Here is a 17,227-nt window from a genome sequence, read left to right as displayed (position 1 = left end):
CAGTTCTTTGCCAAGAGCTACTGTCGGTGATGCCACTTCTACGTTCATTGATGTGTTTCTTGCTCCTCAACTTTCCACAAACCTTATTTCTGTTGGTCAATTAGTTGATAACAATTGTGCTATTAATTTTTCTGGTAATGGTTGTGTTGTGCTTAACCACGTAACCGGAGAGCCAATCACAAAGGGACATAAAGTGGGGCGCTTGTTTCCACTACTTTTGCCTGTTCCAGCACATTCTCCAATTTCTTCTATTAAGTCTTTTGCTTGTACTAATGTTTCAGATCTTAGTATGGTGTGACATCGTCGTTTAGGCCATCCCAATACTCAGATCTTATCTCATGTATAGAACTCTAGTTTACTTGGTAATAAAGAAATCTTTTATTGTTTGCTATTCCATTGACAGTAGCAACATGAATCATTTTCCGTCAATTCACTCAACCAAGAGCATTTTCCTTTATCAAATTAACAGCTACTAAATTCTTCCTCACTATCTCATTCCAAGTTATTTTAGGCCTACCCCTGCCCCTTTTCATGCTAGACACAATAACTAGCTCACTCCTCCTTACAGGTGCTCTATTAGGCCTACGTTTCAAATGCCCAAACCATCTAAGCCGCCACTACCCCTATCTTCTTTTCAACTGGTACCATACCTAAATTATTATGTATATGTTCATTTTTTACTTTATCTTTTAATGTTAAACCACTCATCTACCTTAACATTTGCATCTCTGCAATTTTTATTTTTTGTACGTGTTGTTTATTTGTTACCCAACATTCTGAATCATAAAGCATAGCTGGCCTTATCGTCTTATAAAACTTTCCTTTTAATTTTAAGGGTATTCTACAATCACACAACAAACTTGACACACTCCTCCATTTTACCCAACCTGTCGTAATTCTATGTACTACATCTTCTTCAATTTCCCCTTTAGCTTACATAATAGATCCAAGATATCAAAATTTATTAGTGCTAAATTTATTAGTGCTATTAATCTCTTGATTATAAAGTTTAATCTTCTCTCTATTGCTACTCCTTACATTATTGAAATTACATTTCATATATTATGTCTTATTCCTACATATCCTGAACCCTTTAGACGCTAATGTGGCTCTCCAAAGTTCTAACATAGATTCCACTCCGCTCCTACTATCATCAATCAACACGATATCATCTGCAAACAACATACACCAAGGGATCTAATTTTGGATATTCTTAGTTAGTTCATCAATCACTAAAGTAAAAAGATAGACTCAAAGTAGAACCTTGATGTACACCTATTATGATTGGAAAATCTCTAGATTCACCTCCTATAGTCCTAATGTTAGTCACTACTTTATCATACATATCCTTAATGACCTCCGTATATCTACTACAAGCTCCCTTCTTTTTTAGGACCCACCAAAAAACCCATATTTAGTTAAGAAGAAATATATTTGGCTTTTACTATACCCACTCATGAAGGTTATTAAATGTTCTTCTCTTTTTATAAAGCAAGTATTCAATATAACCAAATCATAAGACATGGCAAAATCTAAGATTGTATCACGGCCTCATTTTTATCTCCATATGCATGATCTCCATGTATCCTCTCATATCCTATATTATCCTTTCCAATGTAATCATTCAAATCAGCTCCTATGAATGACTTTTCAAACATAAATAACCCTTGTAAAATACTATCAATATCTTCCCAAAATTGTCTTTTAAGATTGTATGCTAATCCTATTTGGAGAGCATACGCACTAATGACGCTCACTATCTCCAAACCTAAAGCTATCTTGGTTTTAATGATTTTATCCCCTATTCTTTTAACATTTACTACTATCCTTTAAAAATGTACTACATTATCTTTTAGGTCCTTGTCTACAATAATACCCATCCTGTTTTATGTTTCTCTATACCAGTGTGCCAAAGTTTAAATCTTGATTTTTCAATTTCTCTCTCTCTCCTACACATTTCATCTTTTGAAAGCAGATTAAGTTAACTTTCCTCTTAAACATTATTTTCAGAGTTCCTATATTCCAAGTTGCTAGTCTAATCTTAGTTTCTTGTGCTAATTTATTTATTGATGGGGATCAGCATGCCCTACTGTCATGAGCTAAGCTTGTTCAGGGCATTATGCTTGCCTATGACCGTTTGTCTCGTATGCTTGGGATGAATTTCCATCATGTAAATACTAGTGTAGGGTTATTTTCTGCTATTAGTGTCTTTGTATGCCAAATAAGACAGTATGACTCCTCGGTCACTTTGATGTCTCCTAGTGCCAAGATGATAATTACATTAAAACCTCTTTAAGGGGAGGGTGAGTGTTCATCAGTCATTGTAAAACTCACTAGCTATTGTCAACGCGTTTAGCCTACTTGCCTCCCTCGCTAAACACACAATGTCAACAGAGGTGTTGTTAATGAATTGCATAGATTCAATGTTTACTGCTTACGTGCCACTGCTTTCATGATTGCTTACTGTTTACGCTGCCATTTGATTGAATGCTAATGAAAGTATTTCGTGGATGAATGTTGGTAAACGATAGTTAAACAAGAGTGTTTTAGTTAGCACCGCATGGCCCTTTCACAACGGTATGAAAATAGTCGGACCGTGACACTTGGTATCAGAGCCAAAGTCGTGACAATTGGTATCAGAGACCAAGGTTGAGTTGCTACGTGAATTCGATTGCCTCCATTGTGGGATTTGGAAAGCTTTGATAAGTGACCATGGCACCAAACAATGCTGAGAGGATCAACGTGCTGGAAGCACAGATTGAGGCAAAAACCAACACTGTGGCTGCGGAAGTGGCCCAGATGAGAGAACGTGTTGATGAAGTGATGGGATCACAAAAGCATCAAGCAAGTTTGCTAGGTGAGATGTCAAAGGACTTTCGCCATACAGTTGAAACTTTGCAGTCACAGATGGCTGATCTGGATGCAAAGGTGAATCTGATGGTTCTTGCTATAAGGAACTCCAACACTCCAGGAATTAGCAAGACCAAGGTACCAATACCCAGGACGTATGGGGGTGCCCGTGATGCCAAGGAGTTAGAGAACTTCTTGTTTGATGTGGAGCAGTACTTTCGCGCTGTGAGGATGGCCTCAGAACAGGCAAAGGTGGATACCGCGACCATGTACTTGGTTGGTAACACCAAACTGTGGTGGCATACCAAGTTCACAGAAATTGAAAATGGAAGTTGTGTAATCGATAGTTGGGCAGACTTAAAGAGAGAGCTCAAGGTCCAATTCTTTCCTAAGAATGTTAAGTATAATGCAAGAAGAAAGCCGAGGAATCTCAAGCATACGGGGGTCAATCAAGGAATATGTGAAACAATTTTCTACTTTAATGTTGAATATTTAGGATATGTCGGAGAAGGTGTTCTATTTTCTTGAGGGGATGAAATCGTGGGCAAGGACAGAACTTCATAGGCAAAGAGTTCAAGACTTGTCAAGTGCACAAACTACTGCAGAACACTTGACTGACTACACTGGTGATGATACCGCTTCGTCCAAACGGCTTGGCGGAGAGGGAAACAGTGGAAAGTCTTTCAACAAAGGCAAACCCAAGAGTGGGAGAGCCGACTCTAAATCATCAATCTCAAAGGAAGCTTCGTCGTCCCAAGGGTTCAACACACCCAATGAAGAGAGGAAAAGTAAAATTTTGTGCTACTTGTGTGGTGGATCTCACAGAGTAAGTGTCAACACAAGGGATTACTCAATGCCTTACAAGCTTCCACTTCGGGAAAAGTGGTGGAAAGCGAGGAAAAGGATGATTCCCCGAGGGTGGTTTCAGTGCGGCTGGTGAGCGCATTGGAAAAGCGGGCAAAAGCACCGAAAGTTACACAAGCAAAAGGGTTAGTGTTGTGGACTCAAGGATCAATGGGAAGAGTACCCGCGCTATGGTGGATATAGGGGCTACTCACAATTTTGTTTCACAGTAGGAAGCATGGAGACTCAACTTATCCTTAGAGAAGGATACAAGACGCATGAAAGCAGCTAATTTTGTAGCCTAGCCTACACCGGGAGTAGCCAAGCAAGTGACTAGGAAGCTTGGATAGTGGGAAGGTAATGCAAATTTCACAGCGGTGCCATTGGATGACTTTCCAGTCATTCTAGGAATGGAGTTCCTAAGGGGGGATGAGGGTAGTGCTGATGCCTTCGGCTGGTTCCCTATGTCTAATGGGAGATCACTCATGCATGGTGCAAGTCGTTGCGATGAAAGGAGACGACAGGGAGTCCCTTTCAGCCATACAACTCAATGAGGGATTGGGTCAGGGTGAGCAGACACGTCTAGCCACGGTGGTGGTAGACAAAGAAGTAAGCCAAGAGCTGGAGCCTACGACCATCCAAGCGGTGTTGGATGAGTACAAGGAGGTGTTTCTGGATAAGCTGCCTCACAATTTGCCTTCACGACAGACTATGGAGTATGAGATCGAGTTGTTATCAGGAGTGAAACCACCTGCTAAAGGGCCATGTCGGATGGCACCTCTTGAGATAGTAGAGTTGGGGAAACAACTTGATAAATTGGAAGCGGGATGTGTTTGCCCTTCCAAAGCACCATTGGGAGCATTGGTGTTATTTCAGAGGAAACATGAAGAGCATCAACGGAAGGTGTTCGACGGGCTGAGAGAAAACAGTCTGCATGTGAAGAAAGGGAAGTTCTCTTTCGCTTAGTGGAGCAACAAATTCCTTGGTCATGTGGTTGAACAATGTCGTATCCAAAGGGGTATATAGAAGGTAAGGATGATTCAAGAATGGAAGATCCCCACAATAATGAAGGAGTTGCATTCCTTTCTTGGCCTCACTAGATATTGCCGGAAGTTCGTTTAGGGGTATTCGCGGAGAATGACTCCAATGACAGGACTACTGGGGAGGTATTGTTGGCCGCACACGCAGGATGATGTGGTTAATTATACCAGAACTTGTCTCACTTGCCAACAAGACAAAGGGGAGTGGAAGAAGTATGGTAATTTCATGGCCGCACCAAAGTATTGTTTGGCAAAGGAGATTACACAATTGTTCCTTGTGACTGTTGTGAAACATTGGGGTGTTCCCCAAGTTATTGTTTGTGACAAAGACTTAATGTTCACTGACAACTTCTCGACAAAATTTTTTAGGATATTCAGGTCACAGCTTGACATCTCTTCGAGTTATCACCGACAGACAGACAGACAGACAAATGAAGAGATTCAGAGAGCTGCTAGATGAATACTTGCGCCATTTTGTCAACGACAACAAAAGAATGCAATGCAGCTACTTGATATGGCTCCGTTCTGTGGCAATGCCCAAAGCAACTCAACAACCAACAAGAACCCTTTTGAGCTTGTTACAGGCCAGCAGCCGCTGTTACCTCACACAGTGACCGAGCCATACAGGCAAAAGAATCCCAGGGCGTACATCTTCACTAGAGAATGGAGACAGAATGCAGAGTTTGTCCAAGCCTATCTGGAGAAAGCTTCTAAGCAGATGAAGAAGTGGGCAAATCAGGGGAGAAGACCGCAGTTTCATGTCAATTGCCTCGAGTCGTTCAACGCCAACACCAATGACTTGAGCAGAAGTCAATCCAACATAGCAGAGTTGAAGATAGTGCAACCTGACAGAAGAGAAGTTGAAGAGATCCTTGCAGACAAAAAGTTCATATCCTCAAGGAAGAAGCGGCAAAAGTTCCTAATGAAGTAAAAATACCTTGATGACAAAGAAATCAGCTGGATTTCTGTAGAAGATATGAAGTCGTTCGTGGACAAAGTTAAAGTGTACCTAGCGCCGAAGTCTACGAGGATGTAGACAGCATAAGTGGGGGAGAATGTCACAAGCTAAGCTTGTTCAGAGCATTATGCTTGCCTGTGACCGCTTATCTTGTGTGCTTGGGATGGGTTTCCATCATGTAAATACTAATGTAGGGTTATTTTCTGTTAGTAGTATCTTTGTATGCCAAATAAGGCAGTATGACTCCTTGGTCACTTTGATGTCTCCTAGTGCCAAGATGATAATTACATAAAAACCTCTTTAAAGGGAGGGTGAGTGTTCATCAGTCATTGTAAAACTCACTAACTATTGTCAACGTGTTTAGTCAACTTGTCTCCCTCACTAAACACACGATGTCAACGGAGGTGGTGTTAAGAATTGTGTAGATTCAATGTTTACTGCTTATGCGCCACTGCTTTCATGATTGCTTACTGTTTCCACTGTCATTTGATTGAATGCTAATGAAAGTGTTTTGTGGATAAATGTTGGTAAACAATAGGCTGGCTAGTTAAACAAGAGTGCTTTAGCTAGTGCCGCACGGCCCTTTTACAACGGTGTGAAAATAGTCGGACCGCGACACCTACCTATGTCATTTTAAGATATGCTGACACGTGGACGACCTCCTGATGTCCACATTTTCTTTGCCGACATGATGACACATGGACGACCTCCCGATGTCCACATCGGTTCATAATTGTTTGTAGATTTTAAATTGATTATTTGAAGACTTGTTTTAAAGACTTTTCAGTATAAGAAAGACCCAAGTAGAGATGCCAAAGCAAGTCCGAGTTCAAGACCTATACGAGCCCCACACGGTCTTGTGGGCCCCACACAGAATTGGGCCTCCCTTTAACTTTTGTTTTATATTTAATTTGTAATCTTGTAAGACAACTTGCTTGTTTGCTTGCATGTGCATGTCTTAGTAAGTTTTGTGTGTTGTAAGTGGTGTTGGCATTTATTGTGTCTAGTAAGTTGGAGTCTTGCAAGTGGCTTTATTTATTTTCTGTCTCTCATGCTTGTATGGGAATTGTTAGTATTAATTGTTGGAGTCCCCCATGCAAGCTAATCTTGTCTCCCCATGCTAGCTTATATATACCCCTTCATTGTAAGAACTATGTAGAGAAAAAGTATTGATATTGAATTAAAGGGTATTTCCTTTGTGAAGCTTGTTAAGCTTTGTCCAATCCTTGTAATTGTGTAGTGAGAGCCTACGTCGTTCTCCTCAGAGATCAAGTGGTGAGAAACCACTATTCTATCCAGCGACTCCATCCCTATCCCACCTTCATGACTTCCCTCCATCACCCACACGGCCATCACCAAGATACACCCCAAGGGCACCAATCCACCATTCCATTGCAGCATACATATTACATTTCAAAGTTTGCACGAAGGACTTCAGGAGAGTTCTATCTTGTGTAGAATATCGTCAAGTCAACCATCATTTTGATTGGTAAATTCAGCATTCATTTGGATCATTACATGCTTACAGCAGTTCCACTTCCATCCTTACATTTCAAAACTTGTTCCAAGGAATTTTCTAGCATGATCTAAGACTTGCGTCGAACAACTTCAAGTCATCCAAACAATTCTCTTGGTAATCCCAGCACTTATTTGAACCCTTATTTTTTATTGTAAGCCTTTGCTAGAAATCTGAAATTCCATATTTGATGAGCCTTTTGAATCCATAGATTGCAATATTGATACTTGCTAGCTTTAGATCAATTCTGGGAATATTGTTGTGCTAAACATAGAACTTTATTCTTGAAATATTGAAATATTGAAATAGCATCTTTTCCACATTTAACTTGATTTCTTTGTGAAAGAACTCTTGGGACTTATCTCTGAACAGCATCATACACATTTTCAAAATCCTTAAACATGTGAAATATAGCATGATTTATTGTGTTTATGTTTGGATAACTGAATTCTTAATTTAAAGTGTTTGAGTGCGTGTGCTTGCTTGTGAGCGTTAAACCGTAGGACTAGGCCACCCTTCCCCGTCCTACATCATTTATCCTCTTCCTTTTATATTGATCTTGTCTATTCCCTCAACCTAGGTGAATTTGATAAGAATTTAACAACAACAACGTCTTATATCCCATTGGGTGGGGTCAGCTACATCAATAATTTCCTGCCAATTCACCCGAGCTAGAGCATTTTCCTCTATTAAATTAAGTGCTATTAAATCCTTCCTCACTACCCAATTCCAAGTTATTTTAGGCTCACTCGAACCCCTTTTCATGCCAAAAACAATAACTAACTCACTCCTCCTCACAAGTGTTCCACTAGGTCTGCATTTCAAATGCCCAAACCATCCAAACCGCCACTCCCTTATCTTGTTTTTTAACCGGTGCTATACCTAAATTATTGCGTATATGCTCATTTTTTTACTTTATCTTTTACTGTTAAACCACTCATCTACCTTAGCATACGCATCTCAACTTTCATTTTTTGTCAATGTTGTTTCTTAGTTGTCCAACATTCTAAACCATAAAACATAGCCAGCCTTATAGCTGTCTTATTAAACTTTACTTTTAATTTTAAGGATATTCTAATGATCATACAACACACTTGACGCATTCCTCCATTTTAACCAACCTGTCTTAATTATATATACTACATCTTCTTCAATTTCCCCTTCAGCTTGCATAATAGATTCAAGATATCTAAATCTATCAATGCTATTAATATTATCCAATTTAATGTTCTCCATATTGTTATTCCTTGCAACACTAAAATTACATTTCATATATTCTATCTTATTCGTACTTATCCTAAACCCTTTAAACACTAAAGTGACTCTCCAAAGTTCTAACTTAAGTTCCACTCTGCTTCTACTATCATCGATTAACACGATATCATCTGCAAACAACATACACCAAGGGATCTCATTTTGAATATTCCTAATTAGTTCATCAATTACTAAAGTAAAAAAATAAAGACTCAAAGTAGAACCTTGATCAACGCCTATTGTGATTGGAAACTCTCTAGAATCTCCTCCTACAGTCCTAACGTTAGTCACAACTCTATCATACATATTCTTAATAACCTCCGTATATCTACTGCAAACTCCCTTCTTTTCTCATACCCACCAAAGAACTTTCCTAGGTACATATCATAAGCTTTCTCAAAGTCAAAAAAATCATACGCAAGTTCTTCTTTTTCCTGAACTTTTCCATTAAACTTCTTAAAAGATAAATAGTTTTTGTTGTTGAATTTGGTAAGAAACCCTGATAATAAATATTTATCCAATTTTCCTATGCACTTTAATCAATTCGCTGTGCAATTTTAATGCCTTCAATATAGAATTGGTTAGTTTCTACTACAAGTGATCAGACATCAGGTCTAAAGACATGAAGAAGAAGAAGAAGAAGAAGATCAATGATGGGTTTATTTTTGGGAGAAAATAGGGTTGTGCCACAATTGGGCATTGTTTTTTCTAGTGGATATTTCTAACATATTGCCATTACTGCCACAGCGCCCCAATTGCAGCTGCTCTTCTGAGCATCAAACTGGGGATCCTTTCAAGAATATCATCGTTGGTTCATTTTAGTAACCAACGAATTCAAATACATCTTCTCCACCCTCCATTTTATACATTAATACTATTATCTAATATTTCTAAAAAGAAAGCAAATATCTACTTGTTCAATTACAAGAAAAACAAAGAAACCCATACAAAACCATTTATACTAAATCCTCTCCTGAAACCCTTATGTAGCACTACGTCTAGCCTAGAGAGCCAAATCCTTTGCCAACACAGTGGATTGTCCAGTAACCAATAACTGGAGACCAGTGTAAACACAGGATCTGTGAAAATTCCAAATTTGTGGATGAATTGTGAGTTGGAAATTGGCATTACTAATTTTCCAAAACTCATAAAATATATTAGAAATTCGGAAATGCATGAAAATAAGACATGCCCCCGACGCAAGTATTCAGTGCCTGTTAAGCACCATCATCATACTCAATTATGCCATTCAAAGGCTGCTATTATTCATCAGCTTTTTTAACAGGCAGGTGGAATAATAATACATAAAATAAAACTACGATAATATCCATTATATGCTTATTTGAGCATGCTCAAAGATATGTCCCCAATAGTACATTCTCAGATTCGCTGCTCTCCAACTCTTTTATATTTTTACAGTAAGTTTCTACATACTTATTTCTCCATCTCTTTAATGCAAACACATTGGATACTTTTTAGACTGCAAGCAAACATATAGACTATAACCCAGAAAAAATTTCTTAAACAATATAAAATATTTTTTAGATAAGAAAATAAATTTATTGAAAAAGAAGAAGAAATTAAGTGTGTGGTAAGATTTAAGTGTCTTTGGCGAGTCTAGTTGTCAAACTATATGCTTTGAAGTTAAGCCATTGGTTATTTTTAGAAATCCTTTGTTTCCCAATAACGTGGTCTCATAATATGATCAGAAGATATGGATTCTTTTCATTTCCTAAAGATATGAAAAAATGCCAATTTAAACTATTGATGCTTTCTCTCGGCCATGTGGATTCCATAGGTGTTTGATGAGTTTTACTCACAAGCCCTAGGTGGATCTCCTGGGTCTAGTCATCTTCTTGTATTTTTCTTCTCTTAGATACTGTTCCTGTAACACTGCCGACAGCACTGAAAACTTCACCTCTACCGCCTCCTTATAACCCAAGGTTTTACTCCATCTTTTTATCCAAAATGGCCCAAAACCTAGACTACTTCGTAGCCTTTTACCACCATAAAGCCCTAGCCCTAGCAACCAAAATTGCCAATCTCCTGACTGGCAGAAGATTCCAGCAACCCTAGTCTTCTTGTTCCCCTGAATTTCCAGGTATCTACTCCATCTCTTCCAGTCCTTGTTGTCATTCAATACCAATTAAACGTAGCACTGATTGGCTTCTAAACCTTGGCCCAGCTTGCTACCATATCACAAACCCTAAATTTTTCCCAAACAAAGCCCACCTAAGGCAAGTAATACGCACATGCATGGTGGTCTTGTTCGCACACGTAAAGCATATGTGCAGCGTGACAGAAAATGCAATTCAATGCATTAACTTTTGTATATAATGGGAAAAAAATTAAATCCATGCACAACTTGACAACATAGGCAATTCAAGGCATTAATTTTAGTATATAATGCAAAAGGACGCACAGAAAAAATACTCAACTGCAAGTTATCTCGGTTTCAAAAAACAACATGTAAGCATCACATTAAAAAATCATAAAATTAAAAAAAAAATCAACAAGAACAGGAACCAAACTATTGCTGAACTTGGATATTTTCACTTCAATCCTTGATACTTAAGACACAAATACATTTTCCACAGCAAAAGGGGAAGAACGATCTATGCTAAAGCAGATGCTTTAGCCAATGTAATCCAAAGAAGTCAGAACCACAAAATAATAATTTGAGTCCTTGTGTGATTTCTAAGTTTGCTTCTTTAACAACTTATGGGGTTCTAAGTAGCCTTTGACTCGCTCACATTAAATGTTCCTTTAGGTAATAAACCACAGCCAGTTTTGTGCTGGAATACAATCACTGTGCTAAGGTTTCTAAACACCTTGATGGTTGGAAACCTTCTGAATCAATTCTTCCTTGTTCTGGAAATAAAGAAAGTCTTTTCAAATTGAAAATTGGTGTTGATTCTTCATCAAATTCACTGATTAAGGTCAAGAAATGAACAACTACCTTTTTCCTAATGGCTAGCAGACTTTGATTCAGGCATTTTTATCTTCTATTTCACTGGTTTTTTTTTTCTTTTGGTTGTTATTGTTTCGGCTTCCTCTCCAAGTGGCTGCTAGGCTAGAGAACGTGAATAGGGATTCTTTTGGGTCTAATATGTGAAATGACATGAGTATTAAGTAAGTTGAAAGATTGTTTGTACGTCTAAGCAACAGAAGATTTGGAACTTGGAAATTTTGGGCATAAGAATAATGCTCATGAGAAGCTTAGCTATGGCAGTTCCTTATGGGAATTAACTCCTTTGCAAAACATGATTAAAAAGTCAATTTAGTCAACAAGATAATGGGGGACACCCTAGAAGTTTATTTTGCATATTTCTTCTTTATTCTTTTCTTTTTTAAAGTAAAGTCAGAGATGAATCTCGTATTATTAAGTTACAGCAGTGTTTCGAAAGGCATTTTTGAGGCGCGCCTTCGGTGTGTTTTCGAACAAAAATGCCTCAAGGCATATGTGTAAAGGCGTAAATCCAAATAAGCATACGCCTCAGCAAAAAAACCACGCTTTTTTACGCCTCATATGCAAGGCGTGCGCCTTTCGGTATTCCTGGGTTAAAACACAATTTTATAAGTCCAAAACCCAAAACACACTGAAACCCTATCCTCCCTCTCTCTCCCGCGAAACTTCTACTCCTCTGCTCTATCGTCGAAGCTTGACGAAGCCTTCACTCTCTCTTCGAAGCTTGGACGAAACTTGATGAAGCCTCTACTCTCTCTTTTGAAGACTCGACGAAGCTCGGCGAAGCCTCTGCTCTCTCTTTTGAAGCCTTGACGAACTTCGACGAAGCCTATGCTCTCTCTCGAAGCATCTGTTCTCTCTTTTGAAGCCTCAACAAAGCTCTACAAAGCCTCTGCTCTCTCTCAAAGCCTCTGCTCTCTCTATCAAAGCATTTGCTCTCTCTCAAAGCCTCTGCTCTCTCTCTCACAACATATGCTCTCTCTCTCGAAGCCTCTGCTCTCTCTCTCTCTCTCTTTCAGCATTTGGTCTCTCTCTCTCAAAGCATGTGCTCTCTCTCTCTCTCAAAGCATCTGCTCTCTCTCTCTCTCAACATCTACTCTCTCCCTTTCGAAGTCTCTGTCTGACAGGTATGAATTCTTCATTCGTCAATCAAGTTTTTGTTTCATATTTTTAATATGCATTGTTTGAGTTTGTTAGCTAAAATTGGCCTATATGATACTTAAGAATTATGTTTATTTTTCTCTCCATTATTCTAACATTTTTCTCATTTTAATGCTATATATATAATTTTTTTTATTTATTAATTATTTTAAAAAATACAGTTCCAAAAGGCTTACGCCTCAATGCCTTGAGGCTTATGCCTCGCCTCGCGGAGGGCATAGTAGTTAGAGGCAAGAGGCGAGCCGAGGCGCAAAGGGTCTTTGAAGCCGAGGCGCGAGGCGAAGGCGCGCGCCTCATGAAGGTGAGGCGCACAATTATTAAAATGGTGTAAAATGTCTATTTGGGGTAATTGATATATGAACATATGAATATCTAGTAATATTAGAATTTAAAATGCCAAAACATTCAATTACAAAATTGAAATTTAATAAAATTGCCCGTACGAAGCCCAAAAGCATCAACAATTCAACATAGTTCAACATCAAAAGAAAAGAGTGCAAATCAAAAATTAGTAGCTAAATTTCAATAAAAAGAATAAATATTATGTACTAGTTATAATTTATAAACTCACAGTAATTAAACTAAATATTAAAAATTAAAAAATAGTAGCTAAATTTCAGTAAAATAAATAAATATTATGTATTAATTATAATTTATAAACTTGCATTAATTAAACTAAATATTTAATTAGTAATTACATATAAAGAAGAAGAAGAAAAAAGTAGCCAAATTTCAATAAAAAGAATAAATATTATGTATTAGTTATAATTTATAAACTTACATTAATTAAACTAAATATTACAAATTAAAAACCAGTAGCTAAATTTGAGTAAAATAAATAAATATTATGCATTAGTTATAATTTATAAGCTTAGATTAATTAAAGAAAATATTTAATTTATAAGCTTACATATAAAGAAGAAGAAAAAGAGAAGCAGCAGTCAGCAGCACGCAGCATGCACAAGCAAGCAGCAGGAAGAAGAAGAAGAAGAAGAAGAGAAGCAGCAGGCAGCAGGCAGCAGGCAGCAGTCAGCAGTCAGCAACATGTAGCATGCAACAAGCAAGCAGCAGGAAGAAGAAGAAGAAGAAGAAGAATAGAAGAAGAAGAAGAACTCGTGAGGGCTCCTGCTGGTTAGAAACGAAGTCGCGAAGGGTCGTGCTTCTTCAAAATGTCGAAGACAAACTCACGATCCTGGTTCGAAGCTCGAAGATGAAGTCACGAAGGCTTCCGGCTAGTTCGAAGGCTCGTAGACGAGCTCACGTTGCTGGTTCGAAGGATCGCGAAGGCTCCTGTTGGTTCGAATGTGCAAGATGAACTCACGAAGGGCTTCGAAGGGCCGAGAGGGGCTAGGGCTATGTTCATTTGAGTCGAATGAGGGCTACGGGTCTGTGGCTATTTCTCTCCTTTAAATGACTAAAAATTCACAAGGCGCGACTCACTCCGCCTGTCGCCCCAGTGCACCTTGTCTCGCCTAGCATCGCCTCTTGCAGGTCACTTCGCCTCACCTAGTTTGAGGCGCAAGCCTCTTCGCTTCACTACGCCTTGCGCCTAGGCGCGCCTCAAGCGCGCTTTTAACTACTATGATGGAGGGTACAACGCCTCGCCTTACGCTTTCGCCTTTTAAAACACTGAGTTACAGAAAAATTTTGTGATTTGGTGATAGTCGTTTTTGTTACTTTCCCAGCCTATATCATTTCCTGAATTCAAAATGCACCCACTTCTTTTTTTATGTATTAAGGGATTTCATCACTTGAAAGCTTTATCTCCACACAGATATTACTGATAGGGACACTGTGAAGCTCGCTTTGATACTCAGCCTATCAGACTCCTTAAGACGTTCTTTAGGAGGGGATGCAAGGGTTTGACATTGGGCTACGTCTGTCATTTATCATTTATCGTTGTAGAGTTTGGATGATTCTAATGTCCTCATTTTAAATCATTCTCACTGGATCCTTGATTCAACTCTTTTCCTTTTGTCAATCAAATTTGGGTAGCTAAAGTTACATCCGAAGTTAAGGCTATTGTTAGACTAGCAAGTTCTTAAAAGAATTACCACCAATAGTTTACTGGATATTAAGAGACCTCACAAAGCTCCTTCAATTGGTATGATATGCTTTGGCAGTGATGAATCACATTCCCATCTATTTTAAATTTGTTCACAGAATAGGCTTGAATTTTTAAAAACGCTGGGTGAGTCAGCCTGAGGCTTTCTTGCTTGTTTTCCTGTGGGGATTTGGAACTTGGGAGGGAAGAGGATGTTCCAAGGCTGTGGGACTGCGCAGTTTTTCTGCGCTTTGGAGAATATGGCCAGAGAGTAACGCTCGAATTTTTAAGGCCACTTCATGTTTCAGTCACAGAGAGACCCTTCAACTAACATCGCAAAAAATGCAGACAATCAGAAATACCCAAACTACTAGCTGAACATTAAGTTAGAAAAAAAAAGGCTATAAGTCAATTGAAGAATAGGTTTCCGTTTCGCTTCAATACCAGAGTTTTGAACTTAATTTGGCTCAATTCACACCGAAACCTCAGAAAAGGCGACTGAAATTATCACATACCTCTTGCAGCAATGTACCATCGACAGCATTATAAACCCTAACCAGAGTTCCCTTCGTGCTCGCTGTCGCAAGCAGCTGCCCGTCCTGTGTGAGCGCAAAGCATGCAATCCTCGAATCATGGGCCATGATAAACTTGGTCCTCTTCGACGCGTAATGCTCGACCCTGACCTGCCCTTTCTGCAGTCCAGGACACACCAGGACCATCGATCCCGCCACCTGCGACACCGCACAAAGCCCCTTGGGGTTCGCAATCGTCTCGATCTGATGAAGTAGCTTCAGGTCCGCAAAATTGTACACAAATATTTTCTGCTCCAAGACCACCACAATTCGGTCCCGCCGAAGCCGAACCGCACGAACCTCCGACCGAAACGACAATTCGCCGATGCACCGACTCTGATGGTCATCCCAGATCATGACCTTGTTGAGCGGGTACTGCGGGTCGGGTCCACCCCCGACCAAAGCCAAAATATTGCACCGAAACAGCATTTCCACCACGCCTATGCCGCCCCCGTGATCGAAGTCTCGCCGGAAGATCTCGCGAAACGGGTCGCAGTTATAGATCCGGAAGCCGTGGTCCGTACCCGTGGCGAAGCACCCATAGTCCTGATTGAACGAGATGTGAAGCAAAGACGGCACGGGGGAAGACGACAAAAACACGCGATCCTGGAGAGTAGGATTAGGATCAGGATTAGGGTTGGGGTTAGGGTTTTGTACAGTATCAGGATTCGGATTGGAAAGCGAATTGGTGGAGACAGATGAAGCCTCATCCTCTTCGTCTCCGTCCGCCTCGTACCCCTGCGGTTCGGCGCTGGGCGACAGAAGCATCGGAGAGGCGTCGTCGGCGACCTGGAAGCGGTCTGGGCGGTCGTGCTGAGAGAGAAAATTGGAGGTCGGGTTGGGATTAGGGTTAGGGTTTGGCCAGGAGGAAGGGGAAATGGAGGAGAACGCAGCCATGGGAGGAGCCAAATGGAATTTCGGAGATTTCAGGGTCATCACATCACTGGAGACAGTTGAGCGTCAGGTATAAGCTCAGAAATTAGAAAAAGAGTAAGCTAGTGGAAGAGTACAGTTTTGTCCTCAACAATTGAGAGTGGGTAGTTGGTCAGGGTTGTAATTTCGTGACGCAGCGGAGGACGTTTTGGCCATTAAAATAAAATAAATATTAATATTTTTGTGTTCAAATTAGTTAAGGTTGATTCTTTGATTTGAAATTCAGCAAGACGACGACCAACCTTACGCCGCTACGCTTCTTTCCCACGCAAATTTCGCCAGGGCAAATCTGTAAAATACTAATCAGAATCCTGCTAGATTAGTCCCCCATGTATGTGTTCCACTTTGCTTTATAAATTATTAATGTACTTGGAATGCTTTTTTAATAATTGTTTTATCATTAAACAAAAGGTGTCATTTGGTATAAAAGAAAATTATACTTAGAGAAAGATCCAATTTTAATTTTGTTGTGCTTCTATTAGAAATTCATATTTCTCTTAATTTTTTATAAAAAATTTTGTTAGTATTAACAAAAAAGAGATTATTGATTAATTTTGACAATAATAAAAATTGTATGGTGTAGATTAATTGATTATTTAAGTATGTTAACCAAAATTTAGGATTTGTTTGAACGTAAATTGACAAGGGAAAAGGGAAAGAAAGGGAAAAAGAAGCTAAACAAAAAAAATCAAAATTCAGATATGAATGGTTTTGTTGTTGAGGAAAAGAGAATGGAGAAAAATGAAGGGAATTCCAAGAAAGTAATTTTTCTTTAGAATTAAAGAGAAAATAAATGAAATAATTATTTGACATTGTTGTTTACATTAATTGTGACTTTATACAAAAGTTCTTTATAATTAAATTTTTTACACTTGATAATAATAAATATGTAATTGTTAATGTGAACTAAAAATTGTAATATAAAATAAAGGGCAATGTTTGGCAAAAAGATAATAACTTCTCCTGAGATTTCTAAAATCTTAAGAATCTCCCGTGGAGTTTGTAAAAAATACACAAACCTCTCCTTGAATTTTGTAAAATGATAAGCTTTTTTAGGAAAGGCTTGTATCTTTTAGACAAACTTGAGG

At 39.0% G+C, this 17,227-nt stretch overlaps 1 protein-coding gene across 2 annotated transcripts in view; it reads right to left on the bottom strand.

The window, feature by feature from the left end:
• Nucleotides 1–16,203, bottom strand: part of LOC131155065 (autophagy-related protein 18a) — a 32,313-nt gene extending 16,110 nt beyond the window's left edge. The window contains exon 1 of one of the 2 annotated variants that reach the window (XM_058107977.1): nt 15,150–16,203. In XM_058107977.1, the coding sequence (XP_057963960.1) occupies nt 15,150–16,142 (993 nt within the window). In that variant the 5' untranslated portion in view covers nt 16,143–16,203. The remainder of the gene's footprint in view (nt 1–15,149) is intronic. The other variant, XM_058107976.1, reaches the window with a different exon arrangement.
• Nucleotides 16,204–17,227: the final 1,024 nt, after the last annotated feature.

The sequence above is a fragment of the Malania oleifera genome, chromosome 5 (assembly GCF_029873635.1).
Source record: "Malania oleifera isolate guangnan ecotype guangnan chromosome 5, ASM2987363v1, whole genome shotgun sequence".
Lineage (NCBI taxonomy): Eukaryota > Viridiplantae > Streptophyta > Magnoliopsida > Santalales > Ximeniaceae > Malania > Malania oleifera.
The sequence above is the reverse complement of the archived record's forward strand: the minus strand, read 5'-3'. Positions and strand labels throughout refer to the sequence as shown.